This window comes from Sphaeramia orbicularis, chromosome 11 (assembly GCF_902148855.1).
Source record: "Sphaeramia orbicularis chromosome 11, fSphaOr1.1, whole genome shotgun sequence".
NCBI classification, from domain to species: domain Eukaryota; kingdom Metazoa; phylum Chordata; class Actinopteri; order Kurtiformes; family Apogonidae; genus Sphaeramia; species Sphaeramia orbicularis.
In genome coordinates, this window is record NC_043967.1 from 19,204,441 (window position 1) to 19,227,775 (window position 23,335).

Sequence of the window (23,335 nt, forward strand, 5' to 3'; positions counted from 1 at the left end):
TGTCCAATTGCAAAATGTAGGAAAACTAAATTTTACTGTTCCTGACACCTGAAATCAACTGTTCCTCCTGTACAGCCGTCATGATGAAGCATAGTCAAAACACACAGGTTATCCAATTTAGGTCCAGATTGTCAGTGCCAGATGCTTCAACAAAGGAGAGCACAGACATCCAGTTTGATAATCATATTAATTATTACAGGCTGGGGAGAAAAGTCTGTGTTTATTCTTAGATATCCGGCTACAAGATAGGAACTCACGGCTCAACAGTAAGGACAAGTAAAATTCTGTAGGACAAAGTAAATGTAGAAAATCACTTGCGTGACAGCCGAAGACTGATAAGATAAAAAAGGGTCGATTTTCATCATCCAATATGGAAGTTTGCAGCTTATTTAACCTTACTAGTACATCAACAGTTAAGCTACTCTTGGTATTACTATATTTTAGATTATATTTTAGACTTTTATTCTGTTATTCTTTTATTCTCCTTGCCTGCTTCTTTCGTATCTCTGTACATGTAACCGTTTTTTGTGTTGTCGTAAAATGCTTTTTTGATAAATGCTGCGCAAATAAAATTTCACCCATTTTATACGCTGTTACTGTTTTTTGAGCCACTTCAGGCCTGTATGAAAAGCTTAAAGTACAATATCAGACATATTATTACCTTATAAAACTGTGATGACTAACATGCTAGTATAAGTTACTTATTTTAAAACCAAGAAAACCCAGAGTGACATTAACATTATGAGTCAATTTACACTTGCATAGTCACTCTCTTTTTAGGTTTGAACAATGCTGTTCTACTACTGCTAGTACCACTACCTTCATGATAGGTAAGAGCTAAGTGTGTCTTCCTGCTATTTTCTGCCATTGTACACTGTGTTTATCGGAGCCTTTTTCACTAAAAACAGCTGCCTGAGCACAGAAAGGGGCTGATAGGAATGTGTGGGCTGGAAAACTCTGAGAGGAACACTGAGCAAAAAGAAGTTTAACAGGCCTGGATCCTGTGAGAAATCCTTGAGCAAGACAATGAAATCCTTCACACTATCATTACAGTACTAAAAACATAAAATTGCAATTGCCACAGCTTTGGGATGATGAGAACAGTATTAAAATATCCACAGGAACTGATGACTCCAACAGTATCTACACATGTCAGTACGCCCACCTACCTTTCTATCAGCCAGCCAGTTTACTCATCTAGCTTTTTATCTGTAAGTCTACTATGGGGTAAAAATGCTGGTTCCCATTCAAACTCTCAACGTTAAACCAATATAATCCACATAAAAATTAGCTGTCTGTGTGTGTGTTTATGGGTTGCTGGCAGGGTTCCTGTCGGCCATGCTCAGTGCCACCTCTGTTTAATACCACCCTGATCAAAATGCTTTGGACACACCACCGCTACAAGCAACAGCACCTAAAAGTGAAAAGACACAACGTGAAGTGGTGCTCCTCGGACTAGCCTATCATATGACAGGACAGATCTAACACATCACATCTAACACCTCTCTACAACCATGTAATAGACATGACACCCGCTCTATGGTGTCTGGGTCGGGACCCGCATTTGCAAGGACACGATGTTATGGATAGTGACAGGACAGATATTTATCCAGGTTTCTATTGTATTTTACATGTATGCTTGTAATTGCAGAGGCTGGCCTGCTTGCCCAGAGGGCTCTGTTTATGTCTCAGAGGCTGCTAGGCCCCAATGTTGCTATAGGAGCCACAGACCTACCAGCTGACGACGTAATTTTTTCCATTTCATGATGATAAACAAGCACAATGTAAAGACAGCATTAAGCTTTCAGGGCCCAGGGTATATTAGAAGATTCTGACCAATCATCCTCTCTAGTAGCTCGGTGAGCCATGTTTATCTTCGACAGAGTAGCTGCATCATCACTGCACAGGCATCCACATCGTGACTTATTCACCTAATGAAACCAGAATAATAGCAACATGGTGTAAAAACACATGCTTTTGCTGATATCATCCATTCCGTTTAAATCGCTATTGTAACGCCCGAATAATGTCACATCCAAACAGCCTAAGCTATGATGTGCTAAAAAATATTGTTCATATTAGAAGGGATACAGGGCAGTGGTTGCTGTAGATATAGTTAAATGTAGTAGTTATGTATCTAATAAATGTTTATTTACCGTTAAGTAATAGCGGTTTTATGCGTTATGACCCAATTATAAAGCTAACAACTAGCCTAGCATCTCGCCTATGTAGTTCCATCAGAGCTACAACAGAACGCTCCGCTAATTGCAGCTAGCAATGGACAACTTAGCTATTTTATGTTGTATAGCATACAAGTGAGGCAATAGATACGCTAAACATTACTTTTAACCCTTACATAAATAATTAAAGTCTGCTTTACAATTCGGCGTACGTTACATTCCAAAATTGTGCGAAATTTCTCACATTTTTCATGTTTTTGTACGGCTTCCACTGTGGTTTCGCTGCCTTTCCTTACCAAAACACAACGTGGCGCTCTAAGGCGACCAGTTCAATTAAGGTAAAGATTTTATTTATATGAGGTAATGATTTGTAGACTATATGTATGCCGAATATAAGAGCGTCTTGAACATATTCCGAAAAGTTGTGGGTTTTCGTTTTTTACGCGTATCTGCTTCATTCATCGAGGGAATGCTTCAGTTGTCGGTTTTTCTGAGCTAGTTTTGCGTGGCAGTCGCCTCTCACGAGTCAGACTACCGCCTAGCTTAGCACAGAGCTATCAAAACGATGATGTGTGCATTACACATAAACTTCATTTCCGTGACATTACCTTTGGGCACAGGTGAAAAAGGGCTGCGTTCTGGTGAGCTCCTGCTGTCCGGCGGTGATAGTCTCTGCCAGTGGACCAACCTGCCGTCCGAGGCGCTTCCACCCGGGTTAGCGGGACTGGAGCAACGGGACGTCGTCGGTCCTGTGTTGCTCTTGGCTACTGGGAAGGAGGAGGAAGCGGAGCGGGTTGGGCTGAGCTGATTTCCACGCAAAAGCTGGTACGGCACCGTGGCGCGGATAGGCTGCAACCGGACCGTGGCTGTGTTGTTGCTACAGGAAGCGCAGGAGGCTGGAGGGGATCCGCTGTGTTTGACCCGCTGAGATGAGCTGCTGGCGGCTGCGGATGCTGCTGACATGATCACTTTCACCACTTGATCAAGTTGTTTATGTAATAGTATTAGTTGGAAAACTACAGAGCTCTGCTAACTAGCTAATCGCCAGACTTTTCGGTTTGCTCACAGGCTCTTTAGCTAGACATTTTTTTTTAAACAAACCTTCCACATTGGAAAGTTACGAAAGTTCGTTCACGACAACCAGAACCAGTCCCACACCGAGTTCACGTTACATTTTTGAGATGGACGCGACAAAAACACTGCAAAGTTTTCAAGTCTTCTTCTCCTTGTTATTAAAGTCGCTTTGCGCTTGTAGTCTTACCAAACTTTCTGCTTCAAAATGGTTACCGTCACCTTCTTTGTCAAATTGATCCTTGTTGTCTCCCCTGCCTCTATTTCCAAGACAGCAGTTGTCAAACAACTACTGACATACGAGGTTAAACCATGGGTGGGACTAAATCTGTACCACTACTTTCTGATTGGTCCTCGACTACTTCCTGGATAAGTCAATGAGCTGTTGCGTGTTCATCGGATGTATGGAGGTTGGAACCAATGCAAAGAACCTTAACCTGTGTTACGATCAGGCCTATACTTGTAACCAGAGCATAACATTATATACTAACATCACTGATATGCAATTAAAATGCCCCCAGAACAAAAGTAATGAAACTTTACTAAGTTTACTAAGTGTCAAGTGCTGGTTGGCTGTTTCCAAGATGCAGTTTTGGATGAAATTTTGAGAATTAATGAGAGAATGAGATTTACTTTAAAGGAGTGTTCATTTCAGAGCTACAGATCTACTTCAAAGCACTGTGTACATTACAGTACATTCACTTTTTAGGTTTGTTCAAGTGGAAGATTTCTAAATCTGTTGTATACACGTACACAAACCAATGTATATGTGTAATAACATTTAACAGATCAATCAATCTTTATTTATATAGCACTTTTTCATACAATGAAATGTAGCACAAAGTGCTTTACATATAAAATCAGTGCACCCCACCACCACCACACACACATACACGCACAAACATACATGTACACACACAAACACACGCACATACACCCCACCACCCATGTACCTAATGTTAATACCCATAAATAAAACAGAAAGAAATAGATAAGGAAAGAAAGGAAAGAAACAGGCTGAGCATGCGGGACCATAAAACAGAGATACACTGAAAACATCAAACTAATAACTCAAATCATCAACTTCTTACCTACTCCATGTTCTATGTATGCATCAAACCACTGAAGCAAATTCCTAGTAATGTGAGACCTGTTTACTTACATGGCAATGAACACGATTCTGATAAGCACTTTTGTCATTTGTTTTCCAAGTCATCTTACTAAATAAATAAGAAATTTTTCGCACACTTAATCTCTGAAGTTGATTCATTCTAAAAAAAAAAAAAGTAAAAAAAAAAATTATAGACCTGTGTTATTCACTGTACGTTAAATATAGACCTATACAATAAACACATGGGCAAGGAATACAGGCTCAAATGTTAACACTAAAAATGTATCCACTGTTCCTTCATGAGTGAAATGCATAGACCAAAGCCAAGACCTAAAATCTAATACTGTACTGTATACACTTTTTTTTTAAAGAAAGACCAAGTTCAATGCCATCTTATTGAAGTCCAAACTCAGCCAAACCAAAATAAAGTTAAACATAAGGACTGCTCTTGCCCAACTCAAGATCAAGTTGTAAAGTTTTTGCCTTTTCATCGAGTATGAGTCATTTCTCAAAATGAATGCGCAGTTTCACAATTAATAATTTACTTTTACAGACGTATCTGGTGTTTTTAAAAGATCTTTATTGGACTTGAAACAAAATACACCTTCACCTTTTTCAGTCATACACAATGTGATCTGCTTATGATCCATGTTTATACCATTTTTAAGCTTTTACTATGGTACAGTTTGCAAGTTAATTGTTATTCACTGTAGAATACAGTATCAGCATCAGTTGAGATTACAAAAAGAGCAGGCGAATGAACAGATTTAGATTTTTTTAAGTACAATTTTTACAAAAATGTTTAAAAATATGTATGTATATTTAAGGCACAGCAGGTTGAAAGAAGAAGTGGATCATGTACACAAAGTAAACAGCATTTCTGACCATATTTATGACCCCATGATATTCTTACAAAATACTCAGTTGGGAATCAAAGCAGCCAAATCTTTAAGGTTTGGTGTAAAACATAAGATGAATGCAGATACACACACCACTCATGTAAAAAATTCTAATGATAAGAACCACAGAATAATAAATAATAGTAAAATCCATCTAATCCCCTACATTTTCACCAGCGGTCATGTAAAAGAGGTTGAAGCATGGTTTATTTAAGAAGTGGCATTGCTTATGTGAAAGCTACTATTATAGTAATCATAATAATAAGGAAAAGCTACAACATCACCGTAGAGGGAAAATTCCTTGTATTGCTAAAGCTCGCTTATTAAGCTAATGAGTGTAACAGCATTAGATTCATTAAAACAAACATGACAAACTCACCACGCTACTCTGCTGCTGAGATTGTCTTTCCATTAGAAACATTAGTCTCACTGTCCTTCATTTCTAGTCACTTCCAATTGTCTTCCAGTTAGCTGATCTTTCACATTAAAATCATACCAGGAAATATATGTAATGTGAGAAAACTGAGGGGAATGGAATAAATGTAATGAAAAAAAAAAGAAAATATTTTGCAAATTACACCAACATTTCTGCTAAAAATAGAAACTTATAGCGTGGAGAAGTGTGGTGTGACTATTGTTGTTCAGATCAATTTTACAGCTCAACCCTTCAGGTGTTAAGTTGGTAAAATAGAAGCAGTTGTGGCTCAGTGCAGTTACAGTAAAAAGTGCATAACGTCTATGCAAACTTAACTACATTCTTACATGAAATGAAAACCTCATGCTAACAGGACTGATGTAAAACACGCACAGAGTAAATAATACAGCAAACAAATGCATGCAGGTGCAGATACTGTATCCACAGGGAAGCTGCATTACAGCATTGTAATCACTGTTAGGAAATAAGAATTTTATCAAGGCTGAGAAATATTTTGACACATGTAAAGTACAATGTGTGATTGGACTTTAAATTAAATTAATATTAGAGTTGTTGTAAGAAAGTCTTCATTTGTTACCATCTTCATATAGAGCAGTTCTGCCATAAATAAACAGCAGATGTAGAAGTGGCACTTTTAAGGTTTTAATGAATGCTCTGATTGAACGTTTTAACTGAACTGAACAGGAGGAAAGCACTTTTTCCAAAGCAACTTTTTGTGAAAGTAAATATTATTCCTATGTAGGTGACCAAAAATAGTCACCTGACATCATTTTAAAAGCAACAGTCACAGGTCTGCTATAAACCAATAGTCTTCCAACACAGGATAATTCAATATCATTAAAACCTAGGTTGTATCTTTGTAAATTTTAACCATATTTTCTTTCTTATAAAGACTGTTCTTATCAAGTTTTCAATGGCTTAGGAAACATGAACCTCCTGTAGAATCCTGCACAGATCAGGTCTGGACCTGTATCGAAATCAGATTTTGATACGTACAGTACATGTAGTAGTTTTCTCATCTTTAATGCACTAAGCAGCTGCAAAATTTATATCGGAAAATAAGGCTGATTTTAGGTGAAAATAAAAATGTTCATTTGTTGTACACATAATCTGAACCAAACCAACATGAAACACTGGGTTAATCAAACAGGTTTTAATTTATTTGACAGAAAAAAAGAAAGATGCCATCAGCCTGTTGGTAAATATGATTATTTTCACCAAAGGCAGTGGTCGATATTTATCTGCGCTAAATTGTCTGATGATGTGACCACACAAATACAGCTGCACTTTAGTTCTGTTTCAACAGTTCTAAGTCAAAATCAGTATGCTACCGAGTAGACTGCCTCAAATATCACGTTGCGTGTTGATGTAGATACTTCTGTGATGTTAAGTACAGGCAGTAAAGGAAGGTCATTTAAGCAAGTAGTTAGCCAAAGAAAATGAAGTAAACCAACAAAGAATATTGGTATTTCAACACTGGTTCAGGATTTCCAGATTGATGCATCTATAATTTTAAACCAAACTGTTTTGGTAGCATTCAAATGCAGTTTTACACTTTAAACAGATTTCCGACACCTCCTGCTACTCACCCCATCTGACTTCTATCCAGTAACAAAAGTAAAAATAGAATTTTATCATTTCCAACTGAATTTGTAAACAAGACCTTGTTGTAATAAGCCAGCATCCGTATCATAGATGTTACTACTCTGTATCTGCAGTGTGCTTTGACAACTGCACACAAACTTCACACACACTGGTGGCCCAGATATGTCAAAGCAATACAAAACCAACATAAGTATCCCAGAAGTTCACTCTGTTTGTTTTAAGCTGGAAATAATTTCATTGTCAATCCTCAACCCCTTACAGTGATGACAGTCCTCATTTACTAATTTAAACAGACTACATGTTATGAAGCACTGAGTTCTCTAAAGTGAAGTCGTACTGAAAACTGGCCAGGTTGTAGTTGATGTCCCGGGACAGCAGCACATCTGGAATCATAGGAAACCCTGCCTGCATGGCCAGGACATGAGGAGCCAGAGTGAAGGGGACATCACCGAGGAGATCTGGGAGAGCCGGAGCCCCGTCTGCGGCTGGGGGTCCTACTGTGGGGCCGGTGGTAGATGATGCAGTAGGAGGTCTGAAGGGTGTGGGTGGAGCCGGAGCCTTATATGATGACTGGGAAGAAGAGGAGACACAGGTGTTATAACAGTGTACAGTTAAAGTCTCTTATATGGGAGTCTTGTGAATGATGTCAACAGCTGCAAGAAATTAGCTGAAGAATGAATTGAAATCTGATTGGTCCATATTTTCTGACTAAAGACCTTCATCTGGGTACTTCCTGTATTTACTATGTGGTTACTGTCATAGACACGTCCAACCAGTGAGCTTTTTGGTGATGCCATTAGGTTATCATTGGATTTTATATTTACATGTTTTTAGCTAGTCCTCATACGACCCAGTGATCAAATTAGTTGAAGAGGCTACATGTAATATTTCTACTTTCACATATCAAAAAATGACCTAAAAGTATCATTAGAATGTTTACAATAAAAAGCTTTGAAATCATAGTGTTTTATCAACATGGGTGAGTTTGATTATGAGGCTTATGAAGGTATACAGTAATTATGACATGTTATTGTCTTTGACATTTGTTCATCCACTGTTCAGACTAAACTGTGATAGTTCTGACCTTGTTTGGTTTGATTCCATTCAGATCTTTAGTGCAGATATTAACAATATAAATTCTACAGAAAACGGAGGTGATTTGTGGTTTTACTGTGGCTGTTTTCTGTCTAAAAACAGAGCTAAACTAACAGGGCTATAATGTAAACTATCAACTGAAGCAGCATGTGAAGATTATAAGACGCAATGCTATTTTGATGACTTTTTTGACTTTTGATGGTTTAATCATTTTTTTCGCAACTGTATGTGCATTGGACCAACCAATTCCAAGTGAGAAATCACAGTTTTGAAAATACCCTTAGTAACTGCCCCACCTTTTATGTAGTGGATTGATCGTGGTGAAATTTTAACATGCATTTCTACAAATGTTAGTAAGTCTCATCCTGCAACACCTGAAACCACCAAATGAAGAATGCTTTCTCAAAATGCACAAACTAGCAGTTAGATGGTGTAAATGTAAATTATGTAAAGGTAACAGACTGGTGTAGTAAATGCCTCTATCATAACCATGCAAAGTGTGAGATAAAAATGCATTTGTGTATCTAACACCATGACAACCCCTCTGACAGGAAAGAGCAGGTCTTCCTGGGTAGAGATCTTGTGTGCTGTGATGAACATTCCAACATGCTGCCTCACATCACTGCACTTTGCCAAAAACAAAGCTTTAATGCTGTCAAGAACTGAGAGCATTACCGTGAATTACAGTGACCATAATTTATGGTCTATAACTGTGATGGTGCACATGAATGAGGTTTCCCATGTGTACGTGAGATGTTGTTCACTCCACTACAGTCTATTATGTTGATGGACAGAGTGCTATATGGAGCAGTCATCCTTTTTTCCTTCACTCAAAAGTGTATTTTATGAATTATTTCTGCAATTATCAGCTAAAAGTCAGCAAAGAATGTGTTGTTCGGTTAGCATCACGTTAGTATAAAGACTACACACAGAACCTAAGATTGGTCTTAATGCCTTTATTGTAGGTAAAACTGAATTTGCAATTTCAATTTTAGTCTATTTGCTTGGTTTACAACATCAAAACACAAACCACTTACTTAGAAATATCAGATCAAACATACAAGCATATGATAGCATAAAAATGCAAAAAAAAAAACAAAAACCCCAAAAAACACCTTTCTCTGCTCACTAAATCCAAAACACCAAAAATTTTTTTTCCATTTCTCCAAATAAATCATGCTAAACTCTCTTATGTTTGGACCTTTATATTCCAACCTTTTACAATTACATAACTGAACAGACTGATATTACAATTATAATCCTGAATTCCTAATTTAGATAACCACTGCTCTGAACTTGTAAAATATGATAATTATTTTTGCAAATGCAAAAATATATTCTAAACCTTTAGGTAAGGAGTTATATTACTAGCTTTGTGACATTCAAGCTAATAAAGCTTAGCCTCACAAGAAGCCACACCAAAAATGTTTTTGTATCTATAAGTAAAACTAAACACAACCAATTTGAGCTACATTGCATCAACACTACACTGGGAGCAGTCTCTTAAATGAAACTCCCTTCCTGGTGAGACAGACTGGTGCCAGGTCAGATCATCTAGCAAATGATAAGATTTTACCCACGCTAAAAGCTCACTTCTATGATTAAAAAAATGACACAATGGTATCCTCTTTGTCTTGTTGTGTCACAGCATTAGACTAGTACAAGGTTTCTGCATTTGAATCTCAAAAAGTAAAACCTGGGTATTCTCAGAATGCAACAAACTATACACTAAACACAAGCTGCAGACGTATGGTTCCCCTCATTACACACTTGTAAAGCCAGGGACACACACACCAACACTATGAACATGCAACAGCTTCAGTTTGAGGGGAAAAAAATGATCAAATAGCAATCACATATATGAAAAAGAACTTTAAGTGAACACTCTAATGAACAATCTTTACACTTTCTTAGCATTTCTCTCAGTGATTGAAGTGTTCTTCTATGAGATGTTTTTGATTGAGACTGGTGTGATGTGGTAAGTGAAGAACACGTATAGATAATTAACAAAATTAAATCGACATCGCTGAAGTAGTGCAGGTCTGGTTTTATCCATCCATCTACCCAGACTGGCAGATTTGAGACTCTGTTTTGTGCTTTAGTGTGTAATTAAAGGCAAATGTGAGACTAAATGCAGAGATGTTGTTGCAGGAAATGGTTATTCCTCTGCAATTAAGAGGCTGTGGTTTCCTTTGGGACTGCAGCACAGGGAGGGCATAACAGAAAGCTCCTAGGTTGTGTTCTCTGTTATGCGGGGGTTTCTATGAGTCAACACAAAAAAACAAACATCCTGCACCTGAGGGAGATAGTGATGCTAGTGCTAAAGACACAGCATTTTGTTACAGTATTTTGTTCTTAATTTGGCAGCGTTTCAGATAATAAAACACAGGAAGTGCTATGCTGATACTTGAGTAAAAAAAAACAAGTACGTAAGCATAGTGTACACAGAGTGACTATAGTTCATTATGTCTGGCAGATGTACTACAAAGCACAATAAACATGTGTTCTAAAAATATTTTTTTAGTTTAAACCCATATGGCATCTTGATGTGCGGCCGGAGCACAACAGGAACAAACCCAGCAGAGTTGTATGATTGTGTGGTTTTAAAAATTACGTTTTCACTTGTGTATAATAATGACAGTATCAATCACTGTGTTTTATTTCCTCAGGATGAGTCGAAGGAATGGGTCGTCTTTAACATAATGGGCTACTTCCTATTTATGGTATTGAGGACCCAGTGGAGATGACAATCAGTCAAGGCTGTAGTGGCTCACTACTCACTCAAGTGATCCAAGTGATCAAGTTCTCTTAGTACAGTTTTAGCACCAGTGTGTCAGTAGCTGGATTTCCATTACAGTTTTTTGCAAAATAAAAGTGATATTTCTACAATTTCTACAAAGTATAATTACTACTTGTAGGTGTTTCCATTGAAAAGTGTTTGGCTTCTGATGTGTGATTCTAGTAAAGTCCCGTCTACCTATCTCACAAGATGTCTTAGTTCTCACAGAGAGAGAGACAGAGAGGGGGGTGTGGTGCATGCGTATCTCACAATGTCACTCCACAGGCGCACCTGACCATCCTAAGGCAAAGCCCTTATTTATGGCAGTGGCCACACATAATGGATCTCTGGGAGAGAATGGTACAGAATTCACCAATGAGTTGTGGATCCAAAATTTTCGAATGACCTGGGCAACAGTTAATGAACTGTTTTGTTATTGAACCTCTCGTGGCACTGGACTTCGCATGTCTGTGACTAGTGAAAATACGCAAAATATATTTCCATTACACTTATGCCCAATACTTCTATATCAAATGTCTCAAAAAGCCTCATGAGAGCATAAAACCTTTTTTGCGATCTTTGACAGTTTTTGCAACATTTTCTGTGTTTCCATTACCAGTTTTCTATTGTGCAATTTAGATTTTGCACATTTCTTAGGGTAATGGAAACCCAGCTAGTGTGACACACAGATACCTTTGGCATAACTAACACTCTGATGATGTAGAAATCATAATATACTCACATTTAGACACATTTCTTCCACTGCATACTATGTGTATTTCCCAATCACAGTGTGCTACATATTCTATGATAGAGGGTTTTTGCTATGTCACCCATCTTTACTAGCAAAATTAGCTTTGTAGCATTTGGTTTTTACAAAAGACACCTCAGCTCAGTTGCAAACATGCAAACCAAAGTCCATATAGCAGGGTTTTACCTACTGTTATAAAACTGGGTACAGCACCACAACCTTTCTGGGCTCCACCTAGGCCAAAAATCGATGTGGAGAGCATGAAAACTAACTAAATGACTTTTCAGAGATCTAAGGATTGCAGGTGGACTCCAGTACACTTCAGCAAGTTTTGTTTTTAAGCTTCCAAAGGTTCTCCTCACATACAGCACAGTTCAAAAGTCCTAGTCCATCATTAGGATTGTTGGTTTGTAAATTTCTAATGACCACAAATATGCATTTCTCAGTCTCTGTATTAAGAGCCAAAATGTATATATGTGAAGTATGTACAGGAGTGAAAACAAATGTTTGAAGGAATACAACACAGCTTCTATGAGCAAAGTGTTAGTATTTAGTAGTGTGACCTACCTTTGCACTTATGTCTTTAACTCTTTTGTTGAGACAATATGTGGTTTATTGCATTCATTTTCTGATGTTTTATACCAGGTTTCATTCAACATGTGTCAGATGTTTCTAACTGTGCTGCTTCTAGTCATGGGATCAGGGTTCAAACTAAATAGTAAATTTAACTTGTCCATCCCATTTAGTTCAGTTTTTTGTGCGTCTTTTAAGACAGTGCAAATATCCCCTGCATTCTGTACTTGCTGTATCTGAAGAAAAGAGAATGAATAAATATATATGCTCATTTCAACCCTGCAAAAACAACAAAGTTAATAGTGACCTAAGACTTTTGCACAGCACTGTACATGATAATAAAAATTGCTCAAATTATATATTTTTCCATTAACAAGCATACATGTTCTTGCAGCAGGTTTTCCAGACTCCCCAATCATGCACTTAAGTCTTCTGTAAACTCAGGGAAAATGCTAGAGTGCAAACTGCATGAAGGCCCAATTAAAACCAGGGGTAAACCCTGCGCATGGCAGCGTCTGCTGAGCACCATTTGATGATGACTTTAACTGGATAGGTTATGTGTGTGCAAAATGGGGATACTGGTTGCACATCGACCAAAGTGGAGCACAATACTAGACTTCTGTGTTAACGCTTTGATGTAAAAACACCTTTAGCTATTGGTTTAAATGTGCGTCTAATTTCCAGCTGCTACTGCCACAGCGTCAGGTTGATCCAGGAGTAAACAGCGTTCCACATCTGTGTGTGCGTTCCACATGTAGGCTTTGAAGTGACAGACCGTATGATTAAAACCGGACAGATGAGCCTTTCACTTACTGTGTGACATGTGGTAACAGCAGGATCCCATATGGATCAAACGCAGACACACACCCCACTGTCCACAAAAATGTCCTTAATTAGAAAGTGGACAATTAACACGGATGTACAAAGGCTCATGCAGCAAATGCACCAACAGTGAGAGGGTCAGCAGAGCTCTGTGTCCCAGTTAGCTCAGTGTTAAAGCCAGTGTGGTGAATGGCAGTGGCACATTTTGGCACGCCAACTCATCCCCCTGCACCTGTCAACATCACAGCAGTGTAGACTGTTCGGTAAGCACTGCAAGGCCAGCTGGGATGCTCCTCTGAAGCTGGAACGCCAAGAATATGGAGGGGGGAAAAAATCTTGTCGTCTTCCTCTTATTGCTGTGAACAGTGGGTTCCACGCTGCAGTGCTACAGGATAGAGTGTGTAGTGAAATCAGTGTGTGCATCAGCAGGCTCACCTTTGATGGCTGCACTATGACGTTTGTTGACGGATGAGCGATGTTCATGGACTGCATCTTCTGCCTCTGCTCTTCTACAGTCTCTCCTGCATAAGAAATGAGATGGATAATAGTCTGATATTTAACAAAAATGTACAACTCCATCCCTCACCATACAAACAAAATATTAACATAACACCTATTTCTGCCTGGAACATATTAAGGATAAAATACTATGTGCATATAGTAACAGTAAATGGGCCTCAACACAGAAAACAAACAGGATGTAGAGCTGATTTTTGTGAGAGCCGCAACTGTCTAGGAACAAGTTCCCCAGATGGAAGCAGATGTCGGCAATGGCAGAAAGACCATCCCAGGACAGTAACCATTAGAGGTAGGGTAGGAGATGTTTTCCTGGAGCATTTTTTACTACATTGCTTAAAGCTGCGCAACGTGCATTGTGGGAAGCGGACCTCCACGCAGCTGCAGTAACAACAAACATGTTGACCAAGCAAAAGTGGGTGTGTGGAACTCCGCTTCCCACAAAGCACATCGCGACAAATTTCTGAAAATGCCCAAGTGACCTACCGGCTCTGTTTGTAAACAAATGGGTTGTTTATGGTAGAGTACACTTCGAAATTTTTCACCGTTAGGGAAGAGATTCAGGTGCGTAATCACAGAAACACTTATGGATTCGTGATACTTAGGCTATGACTCGGGTTTTACAGATTTGATGAAAAATTGGTGACGAAAGTCAAACACAGCTTTAAAATCCCCTTCGCACCCCGATTGCAACCAATTAATTAAATGCTCTAACATAAAAATTAAAAAATTTAGTCACCTGTGGAACGGACAGGACTGAAAAAACACCATCCAATCATTTTAACTGGCCCATCAAAATGATTGAATGGTAATATGTCTATCAAACTCAACTGCCATTTTGCTACCCCCCCGTGGGTACCCCTCTTCATACATGAATCACACGCTGTCAGAAGCACTTGTACAGGAAACGAAGCCAGAACCAGAGCTTGGCTAGCGATATTAGCTACATTAGGATGGAACGTTCACCAGCAAGCTTTTTTGTCAGTAACATAAATCACTAGGAAATGTAACGTTAACCAGCTAGGTATGAATTGGGGCTGTTCTGCTGACAAACATCAAAGTGAAATGCACAGATTACAGCGTTCAAAGCAAACTTTAGTGGGCTGCTAGCCTGACATCGGTCTTACTGCAATCAACTGTTCTTACTAGATCTGCGGACAGGTGGTGGGGGTGGGGGCAGGACAAGCATTGCGCATTCCAGTACTCTGGAGGCATAGCCTTTTGAAATGTGTATTTTCAAAATGTAGCTTGCTCGAAGCGTTTTTCCAGGATTTCCTACCCTACCTTTAAAAGTTCTTATGTTCTAACTAGATGGACCAGGATCTACATGAAAGCAAATGGATTAAAAGTTCCTGCTTCGGGGATAGGAAAGATATTCATGACGGATAAGAGTTATGCAACATGCCCTAAAGCTATTACCTGTATAGATGTAATTTAATACCCAGATCTCTACAGAGATTAAAACATACAATGGCACATTATCTATAAAGCAGATTAATAAAGAGTTTATTAAAAATATCAAATCAAAAGGCCTATTTTTAATTACATCTTGAATTAAGTACAAATTTTATCATTTTATTCAGACGCTGTGTAAATGTCCAATTAAGTATGTGACAAAACATGAACTACTATGTGTACAATTGCATTCATTCATTTTCTGAACCGCTTAGTCCTCAAGAGGGGTGCAGTGGTGCCAGAGCCTATCCTGAATACCAACGGGCGAAGGTGGAGTACACCCTTGACGTACCGCCAGTTCATGGTAGGGCTGATATTGACAGATAAATAGCTTCCCTCTCACATATACTATTAGTTCATGTTTTTGGATAGAAAGTCAGAACCCTTGCAGACATGGGGAGAACATGCACACTCCACACACAAAGGCCTGGCTCAGTGATCGAACCCTGGACCTTCTTGCTATGAGGCGACAGCCCTAACCACTGCACCGCCATGCCACTCTTTACACAATTTATAAAGGTAAACAGAAAGCACTATTCATCTATAATCGCAACACAAAAATACCAAAAGCCTGTAGTCTAGGGTTTATTTCAAGTTTATTTTGAGTGTTAAAATGTACTTTTGTGGTAAAGGAGGACACCTCATGCCAGAATTTCCCAAACCTCTTGCATGTGACAGAAGTAGTAGCCCTTCTTTAACTTATGCCTTTTTTTGCGCTTTGTCTTGCCTCGTTCAAGTTTGGAATTACAGCTCTGGAAAAAATTAAGAGACAACTGCAATTTCCTGTGAAATCAGCATGTCTGCATGTATGACAGCCATTCCATTCCTGTGTCTGTTGAATTCCAACACAAACACACCTTATTCTACTTAATAAACACCTGATCCATGTCTTAAGAAGGAGAAGTATAAAAACCACTACTGGGGTCATCACTATCTTCTTACAACAGGCAAAAACAGTCCTACTAGTACCGCAAAGCAATTGGAATCCAAAATAACTACTGAAAACTACTGGACATCTGCTCTGACAATGTTCCCAAACTCTGAGGACTGGTTCTTCTATCAGGACAATGCTCCTGGCCTCAGCTAGGTCCCTAAAGGTGTGGATGACGGACCACCAGGTGAAGACCCTGTCATGACCAGACCAATCTCCAGACGTGAACCCACTTTGAAAACTTCTGGAGGAAGATGGATGGTCATAAGCTATTGAACATTGCTGAGCTTGAATTTCTACACCAGGAGCTGCATAAAGTCATCCAACAGCAATGGTGGAGAGCCAAGACACATGAAAGCTGTCATTGAAAATCAGGGTTATTCAACCAAATATTAATGTCTGAACTTTTCCCATGTTATAACATTAGTATTATGTTGTTTAGAAATGAATATGAACTGGTTTTCTTTGCATTATTTGAGGTCTGCATCTTTTTGTTATTTTGTCCATGTGTCATGTTCTGCAAATACATGCTCTAAATAACAATATTTTTATTTGGAATTTGGGAGAAATGTTGCCGGTAGTTTAGAGAATAAAACTAAAATGTTCATTTTACTCAAACACATACCTATAAATAGTGAAATCAGAGAAAGTGATAATTTTGCAGTGGTCTTAGTTTTCTCCAGAGCTGTATGTGTTCACTCGCCTCTGTGTTAGTTAGAATTTCCTGTCATCCATCCATGTATGTAAAAGAACTGGTGGAAACAAAATAAAGTAATGAAACATACTGCCATGAGGAGAGTACTTTATGATACGATGATTGCATTATAGAGGGTAATATGAAATTATATGAGTTTCTATAATCACATATGTATAGACGTCATCATATCCCATAACCGTACTGGTCAGATTTACAGTAAACATGGATTGAAACAATGCTGACTCTTTAATCATCACGTATCTCATGATCTCTACATAGATCATAAGATCCACTGCACTGTTCTTTAGGTTCAATGGAAACATAACAACTATTGTGGAGGACATAAAGTTCCAAGGTTGGTTTCTCTGGTTTCTTTTGAAGGAAACAGGCCTTGTACATTCTTCACAAACTCTGGGAAAAGTTCTCTGGGGAAAATTCCTGCTGTCACAAACCAATACTGAAGTAAAGGCTCTTAAAACCTTGAACATGTTCCATTTCATACCAATTTATAACGTCGACTGTGTGTCACTCCTCTATGTGGGCTTTTCATCCCACATTTGAATGAGCTCTTAAACTTATACACAACAAAATAACAGTGTTTTTAACTGTTCTGAGACTGTTAATCTTTACAAACACAGAGGTCAGCTGGGGAAATTATACTTACTTTGACTTGTAAAACACACATTTGTTTCGATATTTTGTGCTGAAAACTAGCTGTCATTATAAACCAGGTAATTGAGGGGGGTTATCTGTGCCCTACAAAAGGTCTTCAAATCACATTAATGGATTACAAAGTAGAAGAACTTATGGAAACGAGCAAACGATATTTCACCCACTTAAGTGTTTTGAAGTGAAGCACTGTCTCATTTTAGTTTTATCCTGTAATTTAGCACAACTGTGGTAAGCCACATATTGTTCAGATAAGGACAGCCTTCAACTCCATTTACACGATACTGTTTATTACACTGTTTGCAGAAATATCTTCTTTAATTACAGGTGTGGCGGAGCACAGATGTAAAATCATATATTCTTAGTCCACATACATATTTTAAGGTTGTGTTTGGGGCTTGGCAGGACGCCGCTGTCACAGAGCCAATTAATTAGATCTCCTTCGTCAAGAGGCCCAAACAGTGGTGGGAGGAGAGAGTGAGAAGGTAGTGCTGTTATAGCTGCCTTCTCTCCACGGACACTCTCACTTTGTCCACACAGAGTGAAATCATTCACACTGATGTCACTGTTCCTCTCAGGAAGAGTGCTTTCCTCGGGGACGTCAGGCCCAAAGCTCTCTTTGTGCGAGTGGAGATGGTATCTACACTCATCTGATCCACCAGCTGCTGAGGTTTTGGCACCTCTTATAGTCTCACTAACTGGCTGTCCTGTTTACTCGTGTTACTGCTAAAGATTTTTTTAAGGTCACACAATGATTATGAATAGGCCTGTCACAATTGTTACATAATTGCTTGATCATAATTACTTGAGCCAACTGCAATTATTTTGCATAATCATGATAATCATCTTTCATTCAGCTGTACAAAAAAAAGACCCATAAAACTGTCAGAAATGTTATATTTAATCACTTGGATTTCCACATTGTTTTCAATCATTTGAGGTCTGACCAGTACTGTTTTAATTATACCATCATGTTGAATTCATCTACCAGGATTAATGACACCAAAGTGAAGAACGTTTGCCCCCAACTGTTTACCTCAAACTACAGAGCTTAACTACAGAGCCTCTGAACGTCCAAATGGGTCATATCCAATGACCATGGCATGAAAACATGAATAACTGTATTTTACACCAATTATTTACATGGACTGATAGGATAAGTGGATCAGCAGTTTAGATCAGTAGATACTTTTGATTGACGGTGGACGTTTGGGTCTTTATGAGTTAATCACCCATAGATGTGAATGTGAGGGAGATATGATGGATTCTGTCAGTTCTGCACACTCAGGGTGTACTCTGTATTCACGGTATGGCTAGGATAGGCTGCAGCATCCCCGGAACCCTCACAAGGACTGAGTGGTTCAGAAAATGGACAGGTGATTATATCATATCAAATATTTCCAACAATGTCAGAATTCAGAAAAATCTGTAATTCATTCACTGCAGCATTAACGGCCCCTGATGATAGTGTCACATGCTCTCATTAATAGTACTGTTTAAGAGTACTCGCATCTTTTTCACAAGAGTAAAATAAAATAATGTGACTATACCTCACTTAAAACAATACAAACACTGAGTTAGCTGTTAGTGAAGTGATCTGAGTGACAAAGTTCAGGTGCAATCTGTATTTCTTAAGCAATAAACACACTCCAGACCTGAATAAGCACATAACAATGTTAAACTCCTTAAAAATACTGCAAGTGAGTTGTTAACGCAACAAAAGAGGGCCTTTAAAAAAATGTTGTACATCCTGTTTGATTAGAAGAAAGTACATGATAATTCTATAATGAAACCAAGGTGTGTTTCCATAAAATATTTAATGCACATTTCAATGTCATCAAAAAATGTTTGGACAAACATTAGCAATATTAATTAAAAAAAGCTTGCACACTTGCTTGAGGTGGTCTTTACCTTTTTCAAAACAAAGTTAATGTGCAATAAGAGGAAATGGAAACACAATTCTGTCAAAATGAACATTTAAGTTAAATGGCTGATCCACTGGTGAAAACATGTCTGGTATTACAAAAGATAGTGTGGACTGATGAGGAGACCAGATTATTCCTCCTCATCCTTCCTCATAAAAAAAAGCATTAGAGCCATTTTAGATAGAAAGCAACTACTTCTTCTTCTATTCTTTTTAGTAAAGTCGATATTTAAATAATAATTAAAAGTCTTATATTATTTTCAGTCATGAAACGACTCTATGAAAATGGAAACTGTAGAATATATTTATATTTCTTTTATGATGCAGCAATCAATATACTTCAGAAACCAGAGTCAGCTCATATCTGTTATCTGTTAGTCCACCCCAGATCACTATGATCATCTGTCAGTCAAGCCAACCAAATAGTGAACTGGGATGGATCTGTAGGCTGTAACATGCAGTGTTGATCAGAAGAGTCACACAACAGGAAGTGAGTTTGACTTTTCTTTCCTCCTACCTTGTATCACTGAGTCCTGGAGGTTGTGACCAGGCCCACGAGCTAAACAAGTAAAGGTCAATCTTTTTATAGTGACAATAATCACATAATAGCTCTTCAATTCATGTCACTTATGAAGAATTATGCCAACCAAATAACCACGGTCTCTGCAAACAATGAAATTTCCCCTTATAGTGTAAGGATATTAGTGGAATATAGACCCTTCTTGCAGTCATCAGAACAGCACCTCCCAATTTTACCTCAGACTAAACTGAAGTTACTCAACAGATCTAAAGTTGACACAGACCATAAAATGCCCAAACAGTTCATTATTTGAATATAAACTCTATGTGTAATTTTACATTTTTATCTTTGGGGATTGTTCACTGTTATGTAACAGCTGACATTTGAGAGCAGACAAAAAATGAAAGGAACCAGAGATGTGAAATGACAAGCAACAAAGGTCACCAGCCGGACATAATGATTATCATACAGTTCCTTGAATGAAACCATCTTCTATTTGTATATGGTTCCATTCGTTTATTCAATATTGCAATAGTTTGCTGATTACAGTTGTGGTTCTTGATGTTTTTGGCATCATTGGGCAACATTTTCACCTTTCAGCCTATTGTAGTTATCTGACAGAAAAACAGAAACACTACCACATGTTTTTATAGCTTTTGTGATTTTGGCCTCTCATAAGTGTTTATATGTGTTTCATAAATGTTGTCAAGTGGGCAGGGCAGTTAAATACATCACTGAGCACAGTAATTACATTCGCTGTTAAAATTTAGTCACATACTGTTCTACTACTGCTCTGCTCTACTCAACACAGAAACTTCACAGTCATTACCTTTCAATAGTCACGTGAAACAACCTCAGATTATATTTATGAGTAATCATTTAATTTAGGCCAAGAGAACAAAGCTGCAGAGGAAGTCATGTCTATTCAAATCCTGGTGATGTTTCCTCCACTAGTTTAATCTAATCTAAGAATACGGGTAGCCTATCTTTGGGTTTAATACTGAAGGTTGATTACACTGAGATATTCTACTTACTGATAACAAGTTATTCTAATCTTCAATAGAAATGATACGACTTTATTTTGTGGACTGGACATTTTTTCCTCTGCTCACTAAACAGCCAGCAGCATCAGAGACAGCAAATGAACAGATTGATCCATAATGAACACAATCATCAGTTAAAATTCAACTTCCATTTCTTTAGCTGCTTATATTTTACAGTTTGAATGTCCTATATTTACTGTGTTTCCATCTATGTGCATCCTTTCACTTGGTTTGAGGAGCAGTTTTAACAGCTCTTTTGTATAAATGTACAGACAACCTGTACCAAAAAGCAGTTCAGATCAGTGTTTTTTGATTTCACTATCAAACACAGATGGAGGTGCTGCGACTCTACAGTGGAAGAGCTGACCAACAGCCTCTCTACCCTGTTAGGACCTTCCACAGCCTCAGCTGGATCTGGCCTGTTTGACAGAGTGAAGAGCCATGCACCTGTTATTTAACACTAAATGGGACCGTGAACTCAGTTGTGGACATCTGTTCTGCAAAACTAAAATCTATCAAGAGTAAAAGGAAAGAAAAACGCTATTTAAGCCCCTTTTAAATATCATCTAGCTGCACTAACGCCACATTTGATTGAGCTGTTTTTGTACTATCTTCTGATTACTGATGTGTTTCAGGAAAGTATTAACCATTCACCATCACATGCTGATTATAAAGCCACCCTTGATTAGAAACCGTGACTAAACAGTAAGCGGGGAGTTTACAATGAACGTCTGTGAGCTCAGTGGGTTGCCTCCATCTCAAAGAGAGAGCCTGGCTCTGACACTTAGTCTCCTCTGCCAAAAATAACATGCAGCTCCTGACCATCTGTGTCAGTTCCACCAGCTCCTCCAATTAAAGTCACAATATTAAAGGCAAATAATACAGCAAACAGCATATAGAGAGATGAAAAAAACTGGTTTCAAGATTACACCTGAAATGAAGAAATGTGGCTTCACTCTGTTCCACATTCTCAGAATATTGTGAAATGTGTGATGGTGATACACAGATTCTGTCACACATTGAAGGCTCATCATGAGACAGGAGATTCAACATGAATTGTGTGCATTTTACGATGTGCTTTTCCATCTACTGACACGCTGTAACACCTGAGAAGCACACACTCATGATAAGCCTCAAACATTGTATAAGATAGTTTGCCGGCTCCATTTAAATGTTTAGTGTCACCGTTTATTTATTATTTGATCATAAAGTTGTTTATTTCTGTAAAATCTGTACCTAATTTAGACAACACTGTTTGACCAAATTAAACATATAATTGCTTGTATTTAGTTGGCTTTCGGTGCTTTTAAGATTTTACATGTCACACTTTTGTAGAAATTAAAAGCTTTTATTGTTCCTCAAACTGAACACTCCTGGCTGTACCTGTGTTAAAGTGTCCTTTTGTTTGACTTGTATAACGGTACATGAGAAGCAGCTTGAGATCAGTTTGCAAGGCTACTGTGTCTAAAATCTACCAAAAAGATCCACCTATCAACTCTATCAAACACACAATGCCAACGTACCAGTTTCATTTTATCGTGAGAAATATGATAGTTACTTACCAACAATAACAAAGCCTCCATCTGCTTCCTTCTCGGTTGGTGACTTCTTTGAGTCTTTACGTCCAAGTCCAAGGAAACTCAACATTTTTATATTACACTCTATCAACAGAACAGATGCAAATGTTACTGTCATTATGCTGCATAAGTCTTCAGCTCTGATTCATAGAGGCTGTATTGCGAATTTTTATAAAGCAACTTACGATAAGACAGATAAAGAATACATATTTTGAGAATAATATACTAACCTTAAATGTAGTCTTTCCTCTAAGTTGTCACAGCGGAACCCAACTCGGTGTCGTCTTTGTTTGTAGCACTCGAGCTAGTCCTACGACACCAACTTTTGGCAAAAATGAAAAAATAAATGGCTTTTTTTCTGTATTTTTACGGTCAAAACAAGAATATTATCACTAGAAAATGACGGTCTGGTTGTTGTTTTGTCTTGTCATAAAGTTCAAAATGTGACCGTGAAGACAGTTCGTGGTTTCATTAAGTTTAAGTTTCTGTTAGCATAGCTCCATCATGTTTGAATTAGCTCACAGCGACGTCGTTAAATGTTAGTTTTGCTCAGCTATTGTTAAACAGGAAAATATAACCAAATCGAGCTATCGGTAGTAGTTTCGCTATGTAATGTCATCCTTGTTGATATGTTATGATCACGACGTCACTGCCCTTAATTTTGTCCGTGTTCGTGTAGAA

At 38.2% G+C, this 23,335-nt stretch overlaps 2 protein-coding genes across 2 annotated transcripts in view; both read right to left on the bottom strand.

Annotated features, from left to right (window-relative positions):
* Positions 1-3,557, bottom strand: part of glcci1a (glucocorticoid induced 1a) — a 42,082-nt gene extending 38,525 nt beyond the window's left edge. Inside the window, exon 1 of the mRNA XM_030147360.1 lies at positions 2,789-3,557. Within this exon, the coding sequence (XP_030003220.1) occupies positions 2,789-3,143 (355 nt within the window). The 5' untranslated portion in view covers positions 3,144-3,557. The remainder of the gene's footprint in view (positions 1-2,788) is intronic.
* A 1,365-nt stretch (positions 3,558-4,922) lies between these two features.
* Positions 4,923-23,335, bottom strand: umad1 (UBAP1-MVB12-associated (UMA) domain containing 1). The gene is made up of 4 exons (XM_030147611.1): positions 22,885-23,335; positions 22,640-22,736; positions 13,758-13,843; positions 4,923-7,872 (listed from the first exon to the last, which is right to left on the bottom strand). Exons 2-4 carry the CDS (start codon positions 22,722-22,724, stop codon positions 7,597-7,599), a joined length of 447 nt encoding a protein of 148 aa, XP_030003471.1. The 5' UTR covers positions 22,725-22,736; positions 22,885-23,335; the 3' UTR covers positions 4,923-7,596.

Bases quoted from the DNA above. Each gene is read 5' to 3' on its own strand.
- umad1 (XM_030147611.1), bottom strand. From the start codon at position 22,724: ATGTTGAGTTTCCTTGGACTTGGACGTAAAGACTCAAAGAAGTCACCA. The intron at 13,844-22,639 runs GTAAGTAACTAT...TTTCTTATGCAG, and splicing joins TGGAGGCTTTGTTATTGTTG to GAGAGACTGTAGAAGAGCAG. The intron at 7,873-13,757 runs GTGAGCCTGCTG...TCTTCTTCCCAG, and splicing joins TCATAGTGCAGCCATCAAAG to TCATCATATAAGGCTCCGGC.